The sequence below is a fragment of the Asterias amurensis genome, chromosome 3, assembly GCF_032118995.1.
Source record: "Asterias amurensis chromosome 3, ASM3211899v1".
NCBI lineage: Eukaryota > Metazoa > Echinodermata > Asteroidea > Forcipulatida > Asteriidae > Asterias > Asterias amurensis.
Window position 1 is genome coordinate 5338671 of NC_092650.1, and position 18795 is coordinate 5357465.

The 18795-nt window shown below is 40.1% G+C and overlaps 2 protein-coding genes across 2 annotated transcripts in view; one reads left to right on the forward strand and one right to left on the reverse strand.

Moving 5' to 3' along the window:
* Positions 1 to 89: 89 nt before the first annotated feature.
* On the reverse strand, positions 90 to 14203 carry LOC139934585 (uncharacterized). The gene is made up of 12 exons (XM_071928865.1): positions 14063 to 14203; positions 12807 to 12999; positions 12044 to 12179; positions 10899 to 11052; positions 9742 to 9818; positions 8976 to 9085; positions 7788 to 7884; positions 7000 to 7082; positions 5705 to 5888; positions 3505 to 4938; positions 2412 to 2510; positions 90 to 1493 (listed from the first exon to the last, which is right to left on the reverse strand). Exons 2-12 carry the CDS (start codon positions 12974 to 12976, stop codon positions 1359 to 1361), a joined length of 2679 nt encoding a protein of 892 aa, XP_071784966.1. The 5' UTR covers positions 12977 to 12999; positions 14063 to 14203; the 3' UTR covers positions 90 to 1358.
* Positions 14204 to 14395: 192 nt separating this feature from the next.
* Positions 14396 to 18795, forward strand: part of LOC139935067 (protein VAC14 homolog) — a 38967-nt gene continuing 34567 nt past the window's right edge. The window contains exons 1-3 of the mRNA XM_071929524.1: positions 14396 to 14567; positions 15759 to 15909; positions 17420 to 17587. Coding sequence (XP_071785625.1) covers positions 14461 to 14567; positions 15759 to 15909; positions 17420 to 17587 — 426 coding nt within the window. The 5' untranslated portion in view covers positions 14396 to 14460. The remainder of the gene's footprint in view (positions 14568 to 15758; positions 15910 to 17419; positions 17588 to 18795) is intronic.

The following is an 18795-nucleotide window of genomic DNA, read 5'->3' on the forward strand; positions in this document are numbered from 1 at the left end:
TGAAACTGGTTGAAAACCTCAAATAGTCTGATGCTCTTAAAGACACTGGACACTATTGGTAATTGTCAAAGACCAGGCTTCTCACTTAGTGTATCTCAACATATGCATAAAATAACAAACCTGTAAAAAATTGGTCGTCGAAGTTGCGAGGTAATAATGAAAGAAAAATACACCCTTGTCACACGAAGTTGTGTGCTTTCAGATGCTTGATTTTGAGACCTCAAATTCTAAATCTGAGGTCGCGAAATCAAATTTGTAGAAAATTACTTCTTTTTCGAAAACTACTCCACTTCAGAGGGAGCCGTTTCTCACAATGTTTTATACTACATGTACCAACCTCTCCCCATTACTCGTTACCAAGTAAGGTTTTATGCTAATAATTAATTTGAGTAATTACCAATAGTGTCCACTGCCTTTAAACAGTCTGATACTCATTAGAGGTAGTGTTGAGATTGTACTATTTTTAACTGGTCACCGTGGTGCAGTGGTAAGTACTTATATCGCAGTGGTTAGACTGCATGACTTGCAATAACAAGGTGGTAGGTTTGAATCCCCCAAGGTTACCACTGATTTAACAATGAACAAGTGTTCTAGTATTCTAGTTACTGAATCACGGGATTGACTGTTGCCAGCTTGTCGTTTCCCTAGTTCCCCTTACGAGAAGATCATTAAAACAAACAAACAAACAAACAAACAAACAAACAAAAACAAACAAACAAACAAACAAACAAACAAACAAACAAACAAACAAACAATCAAACAGCTACCAGGCAGTTTCGGTAGTCTAGTTGGTAAGACACTGCTCTAGAATAGCAAGGGTTGTGGGTTCGAATCCCACCCGAGTAATATGCCTGTGATATTTTTTCACAGGACTCGGGGGGGGGGGGGGGGGAGTACTGAGTAAACAGTACTAACATACATCGGTGTATGGGTAAAAACCAAAATTAATAAACAAACAAATAGTTGTCACATGTGGCAAGACAAGCCCAAATCTGAGAATCCCTGGTTCGAGGCAGGATTCGAACCCGGGGGTGCGAAGAGGTGAAGGTAAGGCAAACTCTCTTTGATTGATTACAGAAAACTTTACCTTGAGATCGTTATAGTTTAGAGGGTATGTTTGAACTGCTGTATCATGTGGGATTAGTAGATGAGATTGTTTCTTTAGGGGATTATCTCCTTTAATCCTCTGTGGAGTTTAAATGGATGTGGATTCCACGACTTTCTGAGGGAAGAGGTGAAGGAAAGGCAAACTCTTGATTATTTACAGAAAAAAATTTCCTTGAGATTTTATTTTAGAGGGTATTTTTTAGATGATTGTTTTCATTAGGCGGATTGTTTTCATGAGGGGATTATCTCCTTTAATCCTCCGTGGAGTTTAAATGGATGTACTCCATGACTCTCTGGATGAGGTCCGCTTTTTTGTCTTTAGATTTGATCCCAATTCCTTTGTCTTTCAGCCAGGTTGCCAACGTGATGGTGTTCACCTTAGAAAGCTGGGGGAGAAGTTTGAATAATGATATTAATAATAATAGTAATTATTTGTGGGTTCGATTCCCACCAGAGAAATATTCCTGTTTTTTTTTTCACAGGACTCGGGGGGAAAGTACTGAGTATACAGTGCTAAAACACAGCGGTGTATGTTGGTAAAACCAAAATGAATATTTTTTATCCCCCGATGCAAATTTAACTGTTGCAGTACTCACTGCTAAGACATATGATTCACACTGCCTCTAGCTACCAGGCAATCTTGGTAGTCTAGTTGGTAAAACACTGCTCTAGAATTGCAAAGGTCGTGGGTTCGAATCCCACCCGAGTAATATGCCTGTGTTCTTTTTCCACCGCACTCCGGAAAGAACTGAGTATACAGTGCTAACACACATCGGTGTACGGGTAAAACTAAAATGATTGTTATACATTGGTAACAAATTGTGAAGTTTGATTGGTCGAGAACCAATCATGTGACGTGCAACAAAAACGCATGTAACATGGCTAAGGATGCGGCAACGCGTAATGCACAGCGCAGCGGGTAACATGAAAAGTGATGTACACCGGTGTACATCACCTTGATCGTTCCCACCGTTGGTCGATTTCCAGCACTGTGTAGGAAACACGTGGGTTCAAGAACAGTCAGGAATTGTTTCTTGTTCGTCTGCTTATTAAACAATGAATACTGCGTCGAAATAATGTTTGAAGATGACAACAGAACTTTGAGAAGAGGAATATTAATGTTATCAAGGTATAACAAAACAATTGAATAACAAAACAACATGGGTTTTGTACACCCTCGAGGGAAAATGCCATTTCCCCCCTCGGGTGTACAAAACGCTATGGACCCCTCACAGCGTGCAACAATTGTATATTGTTCATTATTATTATTGTCAAAGATTTCTTTATTATGTCTGTACACATACCTGGTCATTAACAGCCAGAGACGTGATGTCAATTCCTTCCTGTAGTTTAGGCTTGTTGCGTGGTTTCTTGCTGGCAGTTTGAACTTCCACTCCATCCTCCTGCAACAGGAACAAAGATATCTAAACTCAACTTGATCAATGGATGTCTTTTACCTTTACCAAGCTAAAGCCATGTCTCGAAGACGGTTTTATTTAAGATTCTGTACCCATATTAATAGGCCCACTTTTCTCCAATTTCTTAAGTCTCCTCAAACAATACATTGAGACCTATTAAAGGCAGTGGACACTATTGGTAATCACTCAAAATAATTATTAGCATAAAACCTACTTGGTAAAAAGCAATATAGAGCCGTTGATAATATAAAACATTGTGAGAAACGGCTCCCTCTGAAGTAACATAGTTTTCGAGAAAGAAGTAATTTTCCACAAATTTGATTTCGAGACCTCAGAATTGGTTTCTGAGGTCTCAAAATCAAGCATCTGAAACGCACAACTTTGTGTGTCAAGGGTATTTTTTCTTTCATTATTATTTTGCAACTTCGAAGACCAATTGAGTCCAAATTTGCACAGGCTTGTTATTTTATGCATATGCTGAGATACACCAAGTGATAAGACTGGTCTTTGACAATTACACAATGTACCAATAGTGTCCAGTGTCTTTAAAGCCATTTGACACTTTCGGTAATCAGTATTGTCCAAGGGCCACACTTCGTGTATCACAACTTATATATAAGATAACAAACCTGTGAAAATTTAGGCTCCATTGGTCATCGGAGTCGGGAGAAAATAACAGGAAAACCAACGCTTGTTTCTGCATGTTTCGCCGTGTCATGACGTGTTTAAAATAAATCCGTAATTCTCGATACCTTGAATTCATAATTATTTTAATGTTTTCTCAAAAAGTAAAGCATTTCATGGAGTAATATTTCAAGAGAAGTCTTTCAACATTACCTTCTGTAAACCCTGTAAGTTATTTGTAAATCTGTGGACTTTTTTTTTTTTTTTTTCTGTTCTGAAAGTGTATAATGGCTTTAAGAACTCGCTCCGTGGTAGTGAAATAAAATAATCATCCACTGAAGTCAAAAATAATTACCTTTGGTTTTCGCTTCACACTCTTGCCACCTCCCTGGTTTGGTTTTGGAGTTTCCGATTTCTTTCTGATCAGGGCATCAAGCGTCTGCTGAGTCCGTTTCACCTGGGGAGTGAGGTTGGAGGTGTGTGACAGCTCTTTGCGTCTGAATGATGGCGTGATCGCTGTTTTAGAAACACCAAGATTCAATCCCGTAACTGCAATTTGCTGAGCTTTTTCAGGGAAAGTGGCGTCATCTGTCGATATGGGTGGGTTGCTCTCAGTTGTGAACGCAGACACACCGGTCGGCCTCCTTGGTTGGATGTTTGCTCTCTTGATTGGCGTAAACTTTGGCACAACTCTTGCGTTCTGCTGGATGTTGTTTGAGGTATTCGAGGTGTACTTTATCTGAGGGTGTTTTGGAAGGAACCGTGGGACGATGCGTTGTGAGATCGGAGAGACCACTTGGATGATTTGGTTTGGAGAGAGGTTCGTTTGTGGGATGTATGAAGTATTGGTGAGACTGCTGCATAGGGCTGTGTTAGTGACAGGTGGGGACCTTGCGTAGATGTCGTTAATGTAGGTGTTATTACAAGGGATGTGGCAGTTTGCACTGTTGTTTTGTAGAACTGGCTTGAAGCGGGTACCCTGACTGGCTGTGGCTTGGTAGGATGGCTGTACTTGGTGCGGACTTGTGACCTGACAGTTTGCACTGTTGTTTTGTAGAACTGGCTTGAAGCGGGTACCCTGACTGGCTGTGGCTTGGTAGGATGGCTGTATTTGGTGCGGACTTGTGACCTGACTGTTTGCACTGTTGTTTTGTAGAACTGGCTTGAAGCGGGTACCCTGACTGGCTGTGGCTTGGTAGGATGGCTGTATTTGGTGCGGACTTGTGACCTGACTGTTTGCACTGTTGTTTTGTAGAATTGGCTTGAAGCGGGTACCCTGACTGGCTGTGGCTTGGTAGGATGGTTGTATTTGGTGCGGACTTGTGACCTGACAGTTTACACTGTTGTTTTGTTGAACTGGCTTGAAGCGGGTACCCTGACTGGCTGTGGCTTGGTAGGATGGCTGTATTTGGTGCGGACTTCCATACTGAATGATGGGTCTGAAAGAGTGAATGTTCCTTTGGGCTGCTCCCATCGGCTGTGAACATAAAGTATTTTGTGGCATGGTATACTGCATATCACCATAAGGAGCTCTCGGGGGAAAGCTACCCGTTGGTTGAGTAGGGTTGGTGACCGAGAACATACCATTGAGATCCCCAACTGGTGAGGGAAGATTAGCTGGTAACCTGGATGGTGTAATGATGGGGTGCGGTGCACCAGGCACGGTGCATGATGATGTAAATCTATTGGGGCTTAGGGAGCCTTGGAAGGTCAGCTGACGTGTAGGGATCCGGCGGACAGACGTCGGAGGTGGGGTGCTGGACAGGGACAAATCAGACAGACATCCCTCCTGGAACATGACAAAAAAAGTGTCTCATGTCAATGAAATCCTATATGATATCTGGTACTGTGTGGCAAGAAAGTCTGACTTATTTATTTACTTTTCTTCGCCGCAGATAACCAAGAATAAAAGATAAAAATTGCAGCCTGTTTTCAGGAATGAGTGATGTCAGACTTTTATCTGATTCGGACATTTTTTCATGCCTCTATTGTAAAATAACATATTTTCTTAAATTATGTTTTTTTTAGTCAACCTCTCCAGCGCTGAGGATACTTTTCCCAAAGCCTCCTTGAAACCTTACAAAAAACACCCTCTGGCTAAATATAGAGACCCTCTTTCAAGCTACTCTCACCAAACCTTGTTCCCAGGGGTGATTGATCTCGCCGCGCCATTTTTTCCCAGCATGCCTTGCTCGATAACCCCTGGAAGTGTAACTCCAAAATATCCAATTATATGGGATATTTACAATTAATCCTGTGGTTGATCCATTCTGTGTTGGGCGTTAGTCGCGCACAGGCTGGATGCGCTGTGTGGAAAGTTGTAGAATACATACTGTGTATGTAAACTTGCACGGTGTGTGTTGCGTGATAAAAAAGTGAATGCGTACATCTTTATACGCATGCATTTCGGCATATAAAGCTTTTTGAAGATGCACAGCGTTTCATATTTTGCGCGTATATGTAGTCAATCAAAGACACAGATCAGAGTTTCCCTCCCTGGGGTTAGAGACGTACGCAAAGTTAGCGGGTGTACGCTGCGCGAGGTTGACTCTCACCTTCTGCCCTGACTGGTACAACCCTGTGTTGGTGAACTGAGCCTTGGGCGTAACTTCAAAGGCCGCACTGCACACTGACGGTAACTTATACCGCAGATCGGCGATGAATGCATTGATGATGGGTGCTGGATCTACTCTTGTTTGAAGAGTTGTCTCCTGCTTTCGTATACAGTACTCAGGGTAGCTAATTGGGCATTGGTTAAAGACAAATCTTAAACAACTACCTGATCGGAATCTTTTCAATGGAAATGGTATTTTAACTTGTTTATAACGCATTTTTGATATGTGTACACTTCTGAATTTTTTCGTAATTATCGATTAAAAAATCAGACCCCAACCTAAAGGTTTTGAAAAAACTAAAAACACTTCTGCGGTTGACGGCGTGCGTCAAAGGACAATGCCGCTGACATCATGTCTGGGAGTTTGCTTCGTTATATACCTCCACTCCAAAGTGGCTTTACAAATTGGAGCTCCCAACGATGACGTTTTGAGAGTGATTACATAACAAGGATTTTTGACAGAGAAGAAGATGGAGAGATGACATCAGGGTATATTCAGGAACAACATGGACCAGAATTATAAAAAACAAATCTTTGGTTTTATAGGAGTAAGAAGAAAACTTACAAATCAATATGTTAAAACATTAAAGATGCTACAGTATGTCAGATTTTTGGCCCCAAACATTAAAAAATAGATTTGTTTGAGTGAATGGTATTTTAAAGAGTATCACCCACTCTAACGAAAAAAAATTTAACTTTTACTTTTAATCGTCAGGAACCATGACAAAAATTTAAAACGTTTCTTATAAAACACATAAGAATTGGTCACGTGATATATTGTCGGGATCCTGACAAAAACTAATTTTGAGCACTTTATTTTACTGCTACTAATAATTGGCGGACTTTTACGAGCAATGGCTTAAATGAAAGCTTGTAACTTTCTCGACCCCCATCAAAATACCTATTGAATTTTTAACCAAAATGTTTGGGTCAAATCGGCAAAAAATCTGACATAGCGTCTTTAGGCGGTTAATTAAGAGCATCGGACACAAGCTCTAATGTTTCTGATCAGAGGGTTAAGTCCTGGTCGTGGCGTTTTTGTCCTTGGTCAAGAAACTTTTCAGGTCTTTGTACTTAAAAAAACGTAGCTCAACAACACTTTGCAGGAAAAACATTGAATGTTGGAGCGCCTTAAGCATCACTGAATGATGGTTGTCGACGTAAGAAGCTGCTATTATTTTTGTTTATACAATAATTTGGATCCGATTCTTCATCAGTGCATTTGATAAAGGATACGTGAAGAGTGTTGGTCCAATGGCTGGGAAGTAGATGTTGTAATACATTACGCCGGCACTGGAATCTGGCAGCCTGTATCCATACTGTAATTAACAGACAGACAACAAGTTATTCAGAGTTTGAGGACAAAAGTGTATTATTATTATTATTATTATTATTATTATTATTATTATTATTATTATTATTATTATTATTATTATTATTATTATTATTATTATTTCATTTTATCACAGCATGCAAAAGAAAGATCACATTTTCCTTTGTGCCGGTAACTCCTCGAGTCGGACTACGTCCCGTAGCCTTAGATCTCAAGGGTCTTTCTCAGGATCCTTGCTGTTCCCAAAAGCGCTGCCTTCTGTAACAGATCTACCCTCACATTTGTCCCTATTTCATCTAGATGTTTCCCCAGTGCTTTGGGAATGGTGCCAAGTGCTCCAACCACCACGGGGACTACTTTTACCTTTACCTGCCAAATCTTACGAAGTTCCCTGGCCAGGTCCTGGTACTTCTCGATCTTTTCCATCTCCTTCGAAGCTACCCTTATATCACCTGGCACAGCTATGTCAATGAGATGACACATCTTCTTCGTCTTATCTAATAGTACAACATCCGGACGCCTATGTTGTATAACATGATCGGTCATTTTAGGATATTTTGTACACTATAATTGGATAGTTGTTCGACATTGGTACAAAAAGTGGCCATCTGTTTTTTCATTGCATTAAAGGCCTTCCCAAGTTTTTGGCTTTTTGCGATATAAAGGTCAACTATGATGATGATGTACTTACTGCATTCTTCCAGTATCTTCTGATGTCTTTGTAGGTCTTGAAGGGACTCGTCGCTGGGATCTCATGACTGATGCTAACGACCTTGCCTTTCTTCAAGCTAGGTAAAACAAAACACGAACAAAAATAAATAACACTAACTGGTTTAATCATGGAACTCACTCACTTAAATTTTACTTGAAACACTACTACTATTACGAATATAACTAGGGTTCCAATTCTTACATGTATTTCAATGTTGCATAAATCAAAATAATTCAAATTTAATAATACATAAGTGTTATATAATCAATTTGACATTGTATATTTCACAAAGGTGATCAAGATATAAGGGAATCAATGTGTGGTGAAGGGGTTTTCAACTAGTGGTTTAATCCCAACGAGGCCTGGTTCTTGATAATTTTACAGAGACGAAGTCGAGGTAAATTATCGAGAACCAGGCCTCGGCGGGTTTACATGGTTTAACACACTTTGATTCCCATTCATAAATACCTTTTCGGTCAAAAAATATCAACACTTATGGTCTAAAAGTAAAATACATACAAAAATTATAATTGGTGACGATATGCATAAAACAGCAAACCTGTGAAAATTTGAACTCAATCGGTCGTCGAATTTACGTGATATTAATGAAAGAAAAAACACCTTTGTCGCACCATGGTCAAACGAAGTATGTAGTGTGCTTTCAGATGCTTGATTTCGAGACCTCAAATTCTAAACCTGAGGTCTCGATATCAAATTCTTGGAACATCACTTCTTTCTCGAAAACTACGTCACTTCAGAGGGAACTGTTTCTCACAATGTTTTATACTATCAACCTCTCCCCATTACTTGTAATCAAGAAATGTTTTATGCTAATAATTGTTTTGAGTAATTGACAATAGTGTCCACTGCCTTTATGCGAATGCTTTTGGTCTCTATCTCAAATAGTACCCAGCTTGAATCACTGGTACCCAATTCAAAACTCATCACAAAACATATCTTTTTCGGAAACAATAGCCTTCAAACTTTTGGTTGTCTTGTGTCATTGTGTATTAGAAGAGTTCTTATTTTTTTTTGCGCCAGGTGTGTCATCATTGACAGACATGGCGCACTGGAAATGTTTAACATTATTATTATTATTACCACCAGAGTTTAGAAGTTGTTTCATAGTTTTCAAGGCCCTACACTTTTAGAAAATTTAATATCCACCTGGGTAAGACGTAACACCATTTATTCTCGATGGAGTATTCCAATATCACATTATTATTGGACTGGAAGAATTGCTCTACCACAGGTCTGCATACTTCAAAGTCAGCAATCTGTGAAAAGACATTACAAAAAATGTTACTTGAATTGTAATAACTAAAGAAAGTTGTGCTAAAATGTTGAACTTTCAGGACACAGATTCTTCAAAGTGATTCCGTTGGCAGTAGACCGATCAACTTAGCTCCGCCCCATTGTGTATTGGCCAATCACAACGCAACGAAGGTCCGACAAATAAGGTCTAACATGTGTGTGCGTATGCTTGGTGCGCGCGGCAGAGTTGTGCAAAAAGGAATTGGAGAGGCTCACGCGTTCTTGCTCACATGTGCGTTGTGGGTTGAGCCTAATGGATCGGTCTATTGTCTCACAAATCTGAAACTTTGATACAAATTCAAAGGTATGTTGAAATGATGCCATATCTACCTTTTGGTAACCCCTGGGGTTATAGATTCCAAGGAGCTTTTGGAAACAGTATCCAAATCACTAGAGAAGTAGACCAATGAGCAGGATTTCTTTATTTGTGGAAAACAATATTGTCTGATTTTCTTCACCAGGCCGACATAAAAGTCTGAATTCAGCCAAAAGTTTGAACAATCTAATCCCTGCATGATATGCCCATTTGCCGGGGTAGATTGTAGATCAGGGGAAAGTGATCCAAATGTGGCAATAGAGTAGTGTGACAAGGGCTACAACTTGTTCAGAGTTAACTTACTGTGCACCGTGGCAGCTTTGCCATCATGGGTCTCAATGCGAGACAGATCTCAGTTTCAGTCACGTTCAATTCCATGTCTGAAAGCAAGACCAGAACAAAGAGAAAGACCAATTGCCAAAACAGCATAATAGATGCCTTGCAATGGAGAATTATCCTTTTAGTTTAGTACTCCCCATCCCAATTTCTATTAATAGAAATAACAACATCTAGAGGTGGAAGTACCATTTTAGATTTAAGAACCTAGATGTTGTACTTTGCCTGCGTCGTAATAATACGCTTTTTGTACTACATAGAAGACTTTCTGGGACGATAGGTGGCAGCAGACTTACCGGGTAAAGCCATTGTTCTCAAAATTATACGCATGTTCAGAGCTACGTAAACAATAGACCTTATCGCAAATACTAATGCGCACGCGCAGACTGTTGAATGAGGTGCATTGTGGGATATATATGGATCAAATTTGGATACCAGCAAGACCACAATGCACCTAATTCCTAGCTTTACGCGCGCGCTCCGGTATTTGCGAAAAGGTATATGGAAATTTACGCGGTAAGTCTGCTGCCACCTAGCGTTGAAAAGTCTCCCATTCTTGTTCTCTTACAAACATCTCAAAAAAGAAGTTTCATCACATTTATATTTGAGTTAAACCCCATGGTTCCTTATTATTTAGGAGTACAGTCTGTAACTAAAGGCAGCGGACACTGTTGGTAATTACTCAAAATAATTATTAGCAACATTGGCAACAACTAATAGGGAGAGGTTGATAATGTATAGCATTGTGAGAAACATCTCCCTCTGAAATAACGTAGGTATCGAGGAAGAAGCAATTTCCCATGAATTTGATTTCAAAACCTCAGAATTAGACTTTGAGGCCCTGAAATTTAGCATCTGAAAGCATACAACTTCGTGTGGCAAGGGTGTTTTTTCTTTCATTATTACCTTGCAACTCCGACGACCAATTGAGCTCAAATTTTCACAGGTTTGTTATTTTATGCATATATTGAGATACACAAAGTGAGAAGACTGGTCTTTGACAATTACCAATAGTGTCCAGTGTCTTTAGGTCAAACTTATTTTAGTTTTTTAGCCGGTTAAAAAAAATGCAGTTTTTGAGCCGTTAAATTTGAAAGTAAAAAAATCTGCGGATCAGCACTTACCAATGGCTGCCATATGACCAGACCCAACCAAGAAGTCTCTGCCTTGCAAGTAGCACGTCCCTGCCTTGTTCCACAATGGTGCTAGTTTGGCCCTGATAGTGTAGGCTAGACATGCCTGAAACACTGGACTGATAACCCTCATTGGTTTACTCACCTACAACAGTACACAACAAAACAAACACACAAACAAATGGATTGGACGAGTTGGTCTATAAAATGCGTATGTAACCGTTTGTTATAAAATGTATGTATGATTGGAAAGATGTTTTAAAAGTAGAATGATCCACACAAGTTTGCTTTGAAATCGCGTGGTTTTCCTTTTACTTTGCGAACTAACACGGTCGGCAGTTTATGGGAGTCAAAAATTTGACTCCCATAAATAGCCGACCGTGTAAGTCGACGAGGTAAAAGGAAAACCGGCACTTTCAAGGCATGTTTGTGTGGATCGCTGTATTCTACTTTCTTTTTAACCAATGCATTTTATAACAAACATTTACAAACCCTTTTCAAAGACCAACTCGACCGATTCAAGGACACTATTGGTAACATGTACTCAAAATTATTGTTAGCATAATGGAGAGCTGTTGGTAGTATTAAATGTGCGAAACGGCTCCTTCAGAACAGAGTTTCCGAGAAAGAGGTAATTTCTCAGTCAAACATATCAAGCCAGAAGCTTTTCATTAGGCATAGTACACACAAACTTAAATGCAACAAGTGTGTTTGTTCTTTCATTGCTCTCTCTCTTGCAACTTTGATGACCAATCGGGTCCAAATTTTTACATATTTTTTATTTTAAATGCACATTGTTGGAATATGAGCGAGAATACTGGGCCCAATTTCATGGCTCTGCTTACCGCCGAATTTTGCGCTTACGATCGCACTTCCCCGCTTACGTGCAACTGCTGAATTTCTGCGCTAGCCTTGTAAGCGTAGAATGCCTTGTAACTTGGAGTACGCACGCGCAGAAGCCAAAATTCGCCGCTAACCCGTGAAATAGGCTTGCCGTAAGCACAGAATTCCCTGCTTCCGTAAGCGCCGATTCTGTGCTTACGGTAAGCAGACCCATGAAATTGAGCCCTGGTCCTGCTTTTGAGAACCAATTACGACAAAGATTCTAAAAATAGGGTATCAGTTGGTCCATGTACCTGGAGGCCCATCTTTTGACACCTTGCTTGAAGACGTCCGGATTTCCACAGCGACTGTTGCAGGATAACATAAATATTTTGCTCCTGCTGAAGGGACGGGGAAGCAAGTATCATGGGCTCGGTGAATATCAACTCTCTGAAAAGAAGACCAAGAAATGGTGGTAAAGCCAAGGAATACCAGTTGATCATCTGGATTTTTCAAAAAAGTGGAGGATGAGGGCCTTTTAAAAAAATTTTTACAAGAAGGCCGCTTAGTATTTCAAATCAAACAGGCCACGAATTCTTCAGATTGAACCCACCGCAAACTTATTTGATATCTATTTGTTTCACGAGGACCAGGATTAAAGACAGTGGACACTATTTGTAATTGGTAATTGTCAAAGACTAGTCTTCACAGTTGGTGTATCTCAACATATGCATAAAATAACAAACCTTTGAAAATTTCAGCTCAATCGGTCGTCGAAGTTGCGAGATAATAATGAAAGAAAAAACACCCTTGTCATACAAAGTTGTGTGCTTTCTTATTATGCTTGATTTCGAGACCTCAAATTCTAAACTTGAGGTCTCGAAATCAAACTTGAGGAAAGTTACTTCTTTCTCGAAAACTACATCAATTCAGAGGGAGCCATTTCTCACAATGTTTAATACCAGCAACGTCTCCCCATTACTTATTTCCAAGTAAGGTTTTATGCTAAAAATTATTTTGAGTAATTACCAATAGTGTCCACTGCCTTTAAGGCTATTTTACATTGTATTCGTTTACCTGCATTTGATAATTTGAGGTTGCGACCCCACATATTTGGTTGAATTCCGATCTCCGCCGCCTGATTGCGACAAACTGTCGCACACATTCAGTGTGATTGAGCACAAATCCTTGAAGTCCGGAACCTTTGCAAAAAAGATTGAGGGCGTGGTGTGTGCCGTTGCCATCATCTTTGGCTTCAAAGTGACTAAATCTGAATGAAACAAGAGCCAATAAATTGTCACCCTTCATAAAATAAAAAGGAAAACACTTGATTTTTGAAGAATGTTTTTATTGCTAATAGCAAAATATTCAGAGACTATAGAAGGCGCAGAGACATCAGAACATGGGCCATGTGTGTGGACTTTGTGCATGACAACAAACAACAGGGTCGTCGAATGCCCCCTCTGCCTTGAGTCTTGAGTAGTTTAATCCCTAAACAGCTCACGTAGGAAGCTAAACTGGGATGGTGCGTTGGTGGCGCCATTGGTCGACGGTGCAAGATGCAAAGAGAAAAAATAATAAACTAATAAAAATAATAAAAAATAATAAATCATGCCTACCCATGATGCATTGCGGTTCTAAATCGTGGTAAACATACATAGGGTGCGTTCGTTTAGCTTCCCTGGGCCAGCCCTGGTCTGCCCCGGTACGTTCGAATAGCTTTGACGGGGCTCACTGGGTCAGCCCCCAGTGCCCTACTTGTGTAGTGGGTCACTTGGGGTGACCTGAGAAGCGAGAGGGTGAGTGTGGTCGTTCGATTAGCTCTTGTCAAGGGCTCACCCGAGTGAGCACTGCGGGATCGACCCAAAGTCCCAGGGAAGCTAAATGAACGCACCCACCAACTGAGAAGTTCATAAAAAAAAGTAACGTTACACAGAATGAGAATCAGATGTGAGAATCTTTTTCTTACTTTAAGTTTATATTTATATAAAAGATGGGTCATCAATTCGTTTTATAATACAAATGCTGATTCATTATGGGTAAAATTATCAAGAAAGATAGAATGTTAAATGTCACCTGTGAATATTTCAGCTGAATAAACTATAAAGCGTAGGCCTAACTTTGATTCTCAATTTCGTGATGTCTTTTTAATAATGCTAGGTCCCTGAGCTGATGCCGATGGGATATGGCATGTCTTGGCTTGGAATAGTTTTGGTTTTACCCGCAAACCTCTCTGCAACACTTTTAAATAATAAATTTAAATTAAAAACATGTTTTCGATTCCCACCAGTTGATTAAGAATTAAATTAACAAAACACTAATTATACAACTACCTTAGATTATTCTCCCTGTCTCCAAGAAAACTGGCGATGTACGGGACGGAGTTAAACACAAACGACAAACAACGCGACGAACTAGTTTTATTGCAACAAAACTTTTCAGGAACTTTTCCCGGGCCCGCCCACTTTACGACACTTTACTCAAACTTTCTCATTAATATTTAAGTCAGGATCCCTTAATTTTGTGTATGATATTAAATACAATTGAGGCTGGGGACCAGATTGGTCAGTTTGTAGTCTGGCGCTCATGACTGATTTTCTTAACTCTAGGAGTTTTGTATAACGGCGCAGGGTACACGACACCACTTACTGTTGAGCAAAGTAATGGCAATTTTTCGTTGGATTTTTTGGTAAATAAATCGCATAGAAAAGCTCCAATATTTTGTGACATTATGGCAGATCGGGTGCAGGATTTCTGGCCATTGCCACCTGCCACTGCTCGAGCATTGAGCGACAAATTGTACGAGAAAAGGAAGGGTGCAGCCTTGGAAATTGACAGGTGAATATGTAAATGTCGTCGTGTTTCTTTAGTTTTACCATCATGACCATAGAGGAAGTCCTCTATTATGGTTTTTCCATACATTTAATTACCTGGTACTGGTAGGCCGTCAGTCAGTGCCACTGCATGTAACGGAGGGGTCCAACCTGGGCTACTAGATTACCAATTGGGTTGGCATGTTTTGGTCGGAGGGGGAGGGGAAGGGGGGGATAGGATAGCCCCCTGTGTGGCTAGCCAACCAAGGATAATAAACCCCATGGGCCAACTATCTGAATCCTTGCATTTTTAGCATGCGGAGCAATCCCACACAGGCATGACAGGTGTAGTTGCGATATCGTAACCCTCCTCCCGACGGCCGCCAGGCTGGAGGGTTAGTATTCCTAGAACTATTTCGGTTTCGTCCGGCTATCGTCTCCCGTAACGGGAGACGATAGCCGGACGAAACCGAAATAGTTCTAGGAGTAGAGGGTTAGTAGGAGATTCTTTTGATTGGCAAATGACAATTTGGTCCAACACGTATAAAATCGACAGCTAGTCACCAGATTTGCCCCATTTTTACCACTTTCAAAAATCATGGCACGAACTTAATCCTCAAATGTCTAATGAACACTCAAAACAGCATTTAGAAAATATTTTTGAAGAAAAAGGACAAAAACTTACCAGATCCCGGAGTGAATGCCCGAGGTTTATATTTTGAACTTGTCGCATCGCTTTGCAAACGCTTTATTTTGTTGTTGGACTAAACCATTCTGTGAAAGGGGTGTTACAATGCTGCAGCGCGTGCGCGCCACCATGCCATTGAGTGAACGGCGGGCAATGTAAACGGACAGCGCGCACGCACTGCCTTTTGAGTTATTTAAATGTTGTTTTTTGTTGGTTCTCGATTTTATTTTAGAATTTTTGTTAACCTATCATTTAGATTTCTGTTCGATTAGCTTCCCTGCGCGACCCCGCGGTGCTCATTCGGGTAAGCCCCTGACAAGAACTAATCGAACAATCACACTCGCCCTCTTGGGGTGAGCCCCTGGAATGACATCAAAGCTATTTGATCGTACCGGGCAGACCGGGGTCGACTCGGGGAGCTAATAAAACATACCCATAGTTACTTTATCATAGTTTGAACAACATTTGAAGCCTTAGACTAATCACTGCCATTAGACTGTATACTGTGTATTATTTTACCCTGTCCAGATTGGTGCGTGATCTGGTACAATCTAATAGCACAGACCAGATCGAAAAACTTCTGCACGTTCTCACAACAGAATTTGCTCTCTCTGCCAATGGCAACGCTCGTAAAGGAGGGCTGATTGGGCTTGCTGCTCTTGCTATCGCCATGGGAAAGGTAATTACTCTAGGTACACAAATTAATGTGACTTGAAATTTTAAAGAAAACATTGCATGTACTAGCATCCCCTTAAAGCCATTGGACCCTTTCGGTACAGAAAAAACAAAAAAAGTTCACAGATTTACATATAATTTACAGGGTCTACAGAAGGTAATGGTGAAAGACTTCTCTTGAAATATTAGTCCATGAAATGCTTTACTTTTTGAGAAAACGGTATTTATTTTAAACACATGTCATGACACGGCGAAACGCGCGGAAACAAGAGTTGGTTTTCCCGTTTTTTTCTCCCGACTCCGATGACCGATTGAGCCTAAATTTTCACAGGTTTGTTGTTTTATATATAAGTTGTGATACACGAAGTGTGGGACTTGGACAATACTGTTTACCGAAAGTGTATAATGGCTTTAAAGACACTGGACAGTATTGGTAATTTGTCAAAGACCAGTCTTCTCACTTGGTGTATCTCAACCTATTGCATAACCCTAACCTGTAAAAATTTGAGCTCAATGGGAAACTTTTGACTATCTACCACGCACCAAGAGAGGGCGCTCTTCACCAGGTAATGTCAACAACTTAGGAATAGGAGAAGCATGAGTGACGGTCACTGACAGCAAATACCTTGTGTTTTGCGTGTTTTTGATTTTGTATTTCAGATTTAGCCAACCTGTATTTCGTTTTTCATAACACATTGCCAGCATAAACCAAACTGTTCTGGAACAGGACGCACTGGACACAAGTTCCCCATGGATAACAAACGGTGTGCATGAGTTTTGGGGAGTGTTTCTTCTAGGGTATTTAGCAAAAATTCCAAAATGCTGACCTACCAAAACTTGAGAAGAAATCTGAAGTTTAGTTGTATGACAATGTATCTGATTTAATTTTCAAGAGGCTGAGAGACTTCTAAATATTTTTTGAGTATTTTTGAATTTTTAGCATTTACCATTGTTTGCTATAGGAGTTGTGCACCCTTACCTGGTAGGTCTGCTGCCCTCTAGTGGCAGAGCTTTCAAAAAGTCTCCCATTGGTCATCAAAGTTGCGAAATAATAATGAGAGAAAAAGCACCCTTGTCACACAAAGTTGTGTGCTTTGAGATGCTTGTTTGAGACCTCAAAATCTAATTCTGAGGTCTAATTCAAAGACAAGTTTTTTATCCAGTTTTTTATTTAATCCAGTTTTTATGTGTAGCACTTTTCACACCAGGATGGCATTTCAAATCACTTTTAACATTATTACCACTGGTCACTGGGTCATTTAAAATTTGTCTCAGCTCCCTGGGGAGTATACAGCCTGTGCAACAAATAATGTGCTATTAAGCTAAATCAATTACAAGAACCATCTCTGCCCTTACAGGTATCCATTTACCCCTAGGTGGAGTGCATCAATTACAGTTACACAATGTAAGTGTCTTGCTCGGGGGACACAAGTGTCACGAGTGGGACTCCAACCCAAACTCTGCTGGCCACGACACCCTACAATATAAAATTTGATTGTGTTTCTCGTCTCCAGGATTCTACAGCTTTTCTGCCCCAGTTGATTGAGCCTGTCATAGCATGCTTCAATGATCATGACAGTCGAACCAGATACTTTGCCTGTGAGGCACTGTACAACATCGTCAAGATTGCCCGCAGTGCAGTCTTGCTGCATTTCAACGATGTCTTCAAGGTTTTGAGTCAGGTATGTATGGGACGGGATGGGACGTAGAATCTCAGTGCACTTATCAAAACTATTACCGAAAAATAGTTTTTCGTCAGAAAGTTATCTGTGGCCCTAGAAAATTGAAGAAGACCTTGTAGTTGAAAGTATTACTGTTGAGATTATCGTAATGGTTAACATGTTCAGATGAATAAACTGGACTGAGGAGATTGACATCTTTGAGCTCTGAAAGTTAACAAAAGAAACTAGAGTTAAGTGTTTGCAGAAACAAACACTTGTAGTTCGGCTATTATTGGACCAGTGTTTAATTCAATTCAAAGAGAGTGTTGTTAATAGCTCGTCAAAATTCAAATAAAATCAAACAAAAATGTTTTCTCGATGTGTGATATACATTGTAAAAGCCATTAATCAACTACCAGTTTAGACAGGTCAAAAGGTCAAGAGAAGGTCACCAACATATCCATTTTAGTAAAATACATAAAGCCCAATGTTATATAGATTGTCAAAATAGCTTATTTGGTTGAGGAAATATGAACCTTTCAAATACTGACGGCTGTAGACGAGACTAACTAATTGGAAGGGGAAATGTATTTTGAAAACGCCTAAAACGGAGACTAAACACGAAGCTACATGTAGGGCGCTGTAAGGATAAGCACTGGAGCGTGACACTACACGTGTTGCACATGTACAATCTTTATGCACAACTAATGGCGGATTGCGTAGTCCTCATGAATTTATTAATTTTCAACGTCTGATTTGAAGCGGACAAGGTCAAAGTGGGGTCATGCCAGTGGAGCGTTTGAAGCTCTTTTCAACACCTTTCCGATAAGGTATGAACTGTGTACTTCTTGAGATATGATTTTTAGAAATAATAAACTTTGATAGTATATTCAACAACTGATGATGTCATCATGACACAACAACTTGTGCATCATCTACTGGTTATTGTCTACCTGCATGCAAAGTTTCAACTTAATGCAAGCTTCATCGACGTGAAGAAAAATAAGAAACACCCCCCCCCCAAAAAAAAAAAAAAAATAATAATAATTTAAAAATTGTATGAAACTTATCTGGGAACCAATTATGCTATTTAATTAACTGTAATATGGTGAGAATGAGGCAAGCTTGAGATGAGGCGAGCAGCAGTGTTTTGTACTTGTTGAATTTAAGCAAGACCTTTATCAGGATAAAAAAACGTTACCCCGTTATAAAAGCAAGTATCCTCATAC

Bases quoted from the DNA above. Each gene is read 5' to 3' on its own strand.
- LOC139934585 (XM_071928865.1), bottom strand. From the start codon at position 12,976: ATGATGGCAACGGCACACACCACGCCCTCAATCTTTTTTGCAAAGGTT. The intron at 11,053-12,043 runs GTACATGGACCA...GTACTGTTGTAG, and splicing joins GTCAAAAGATGGGCCTCCAG to GTGAGTAAACCAATGAGGGT. The intron at 2,511-3,504 runs GTAATTATTTTT...TTCCTGTTGCAG, and splicing joins GTGTGAAGCGAAAACCAAAG to GAGGATGGAGTGGAAGTTCA.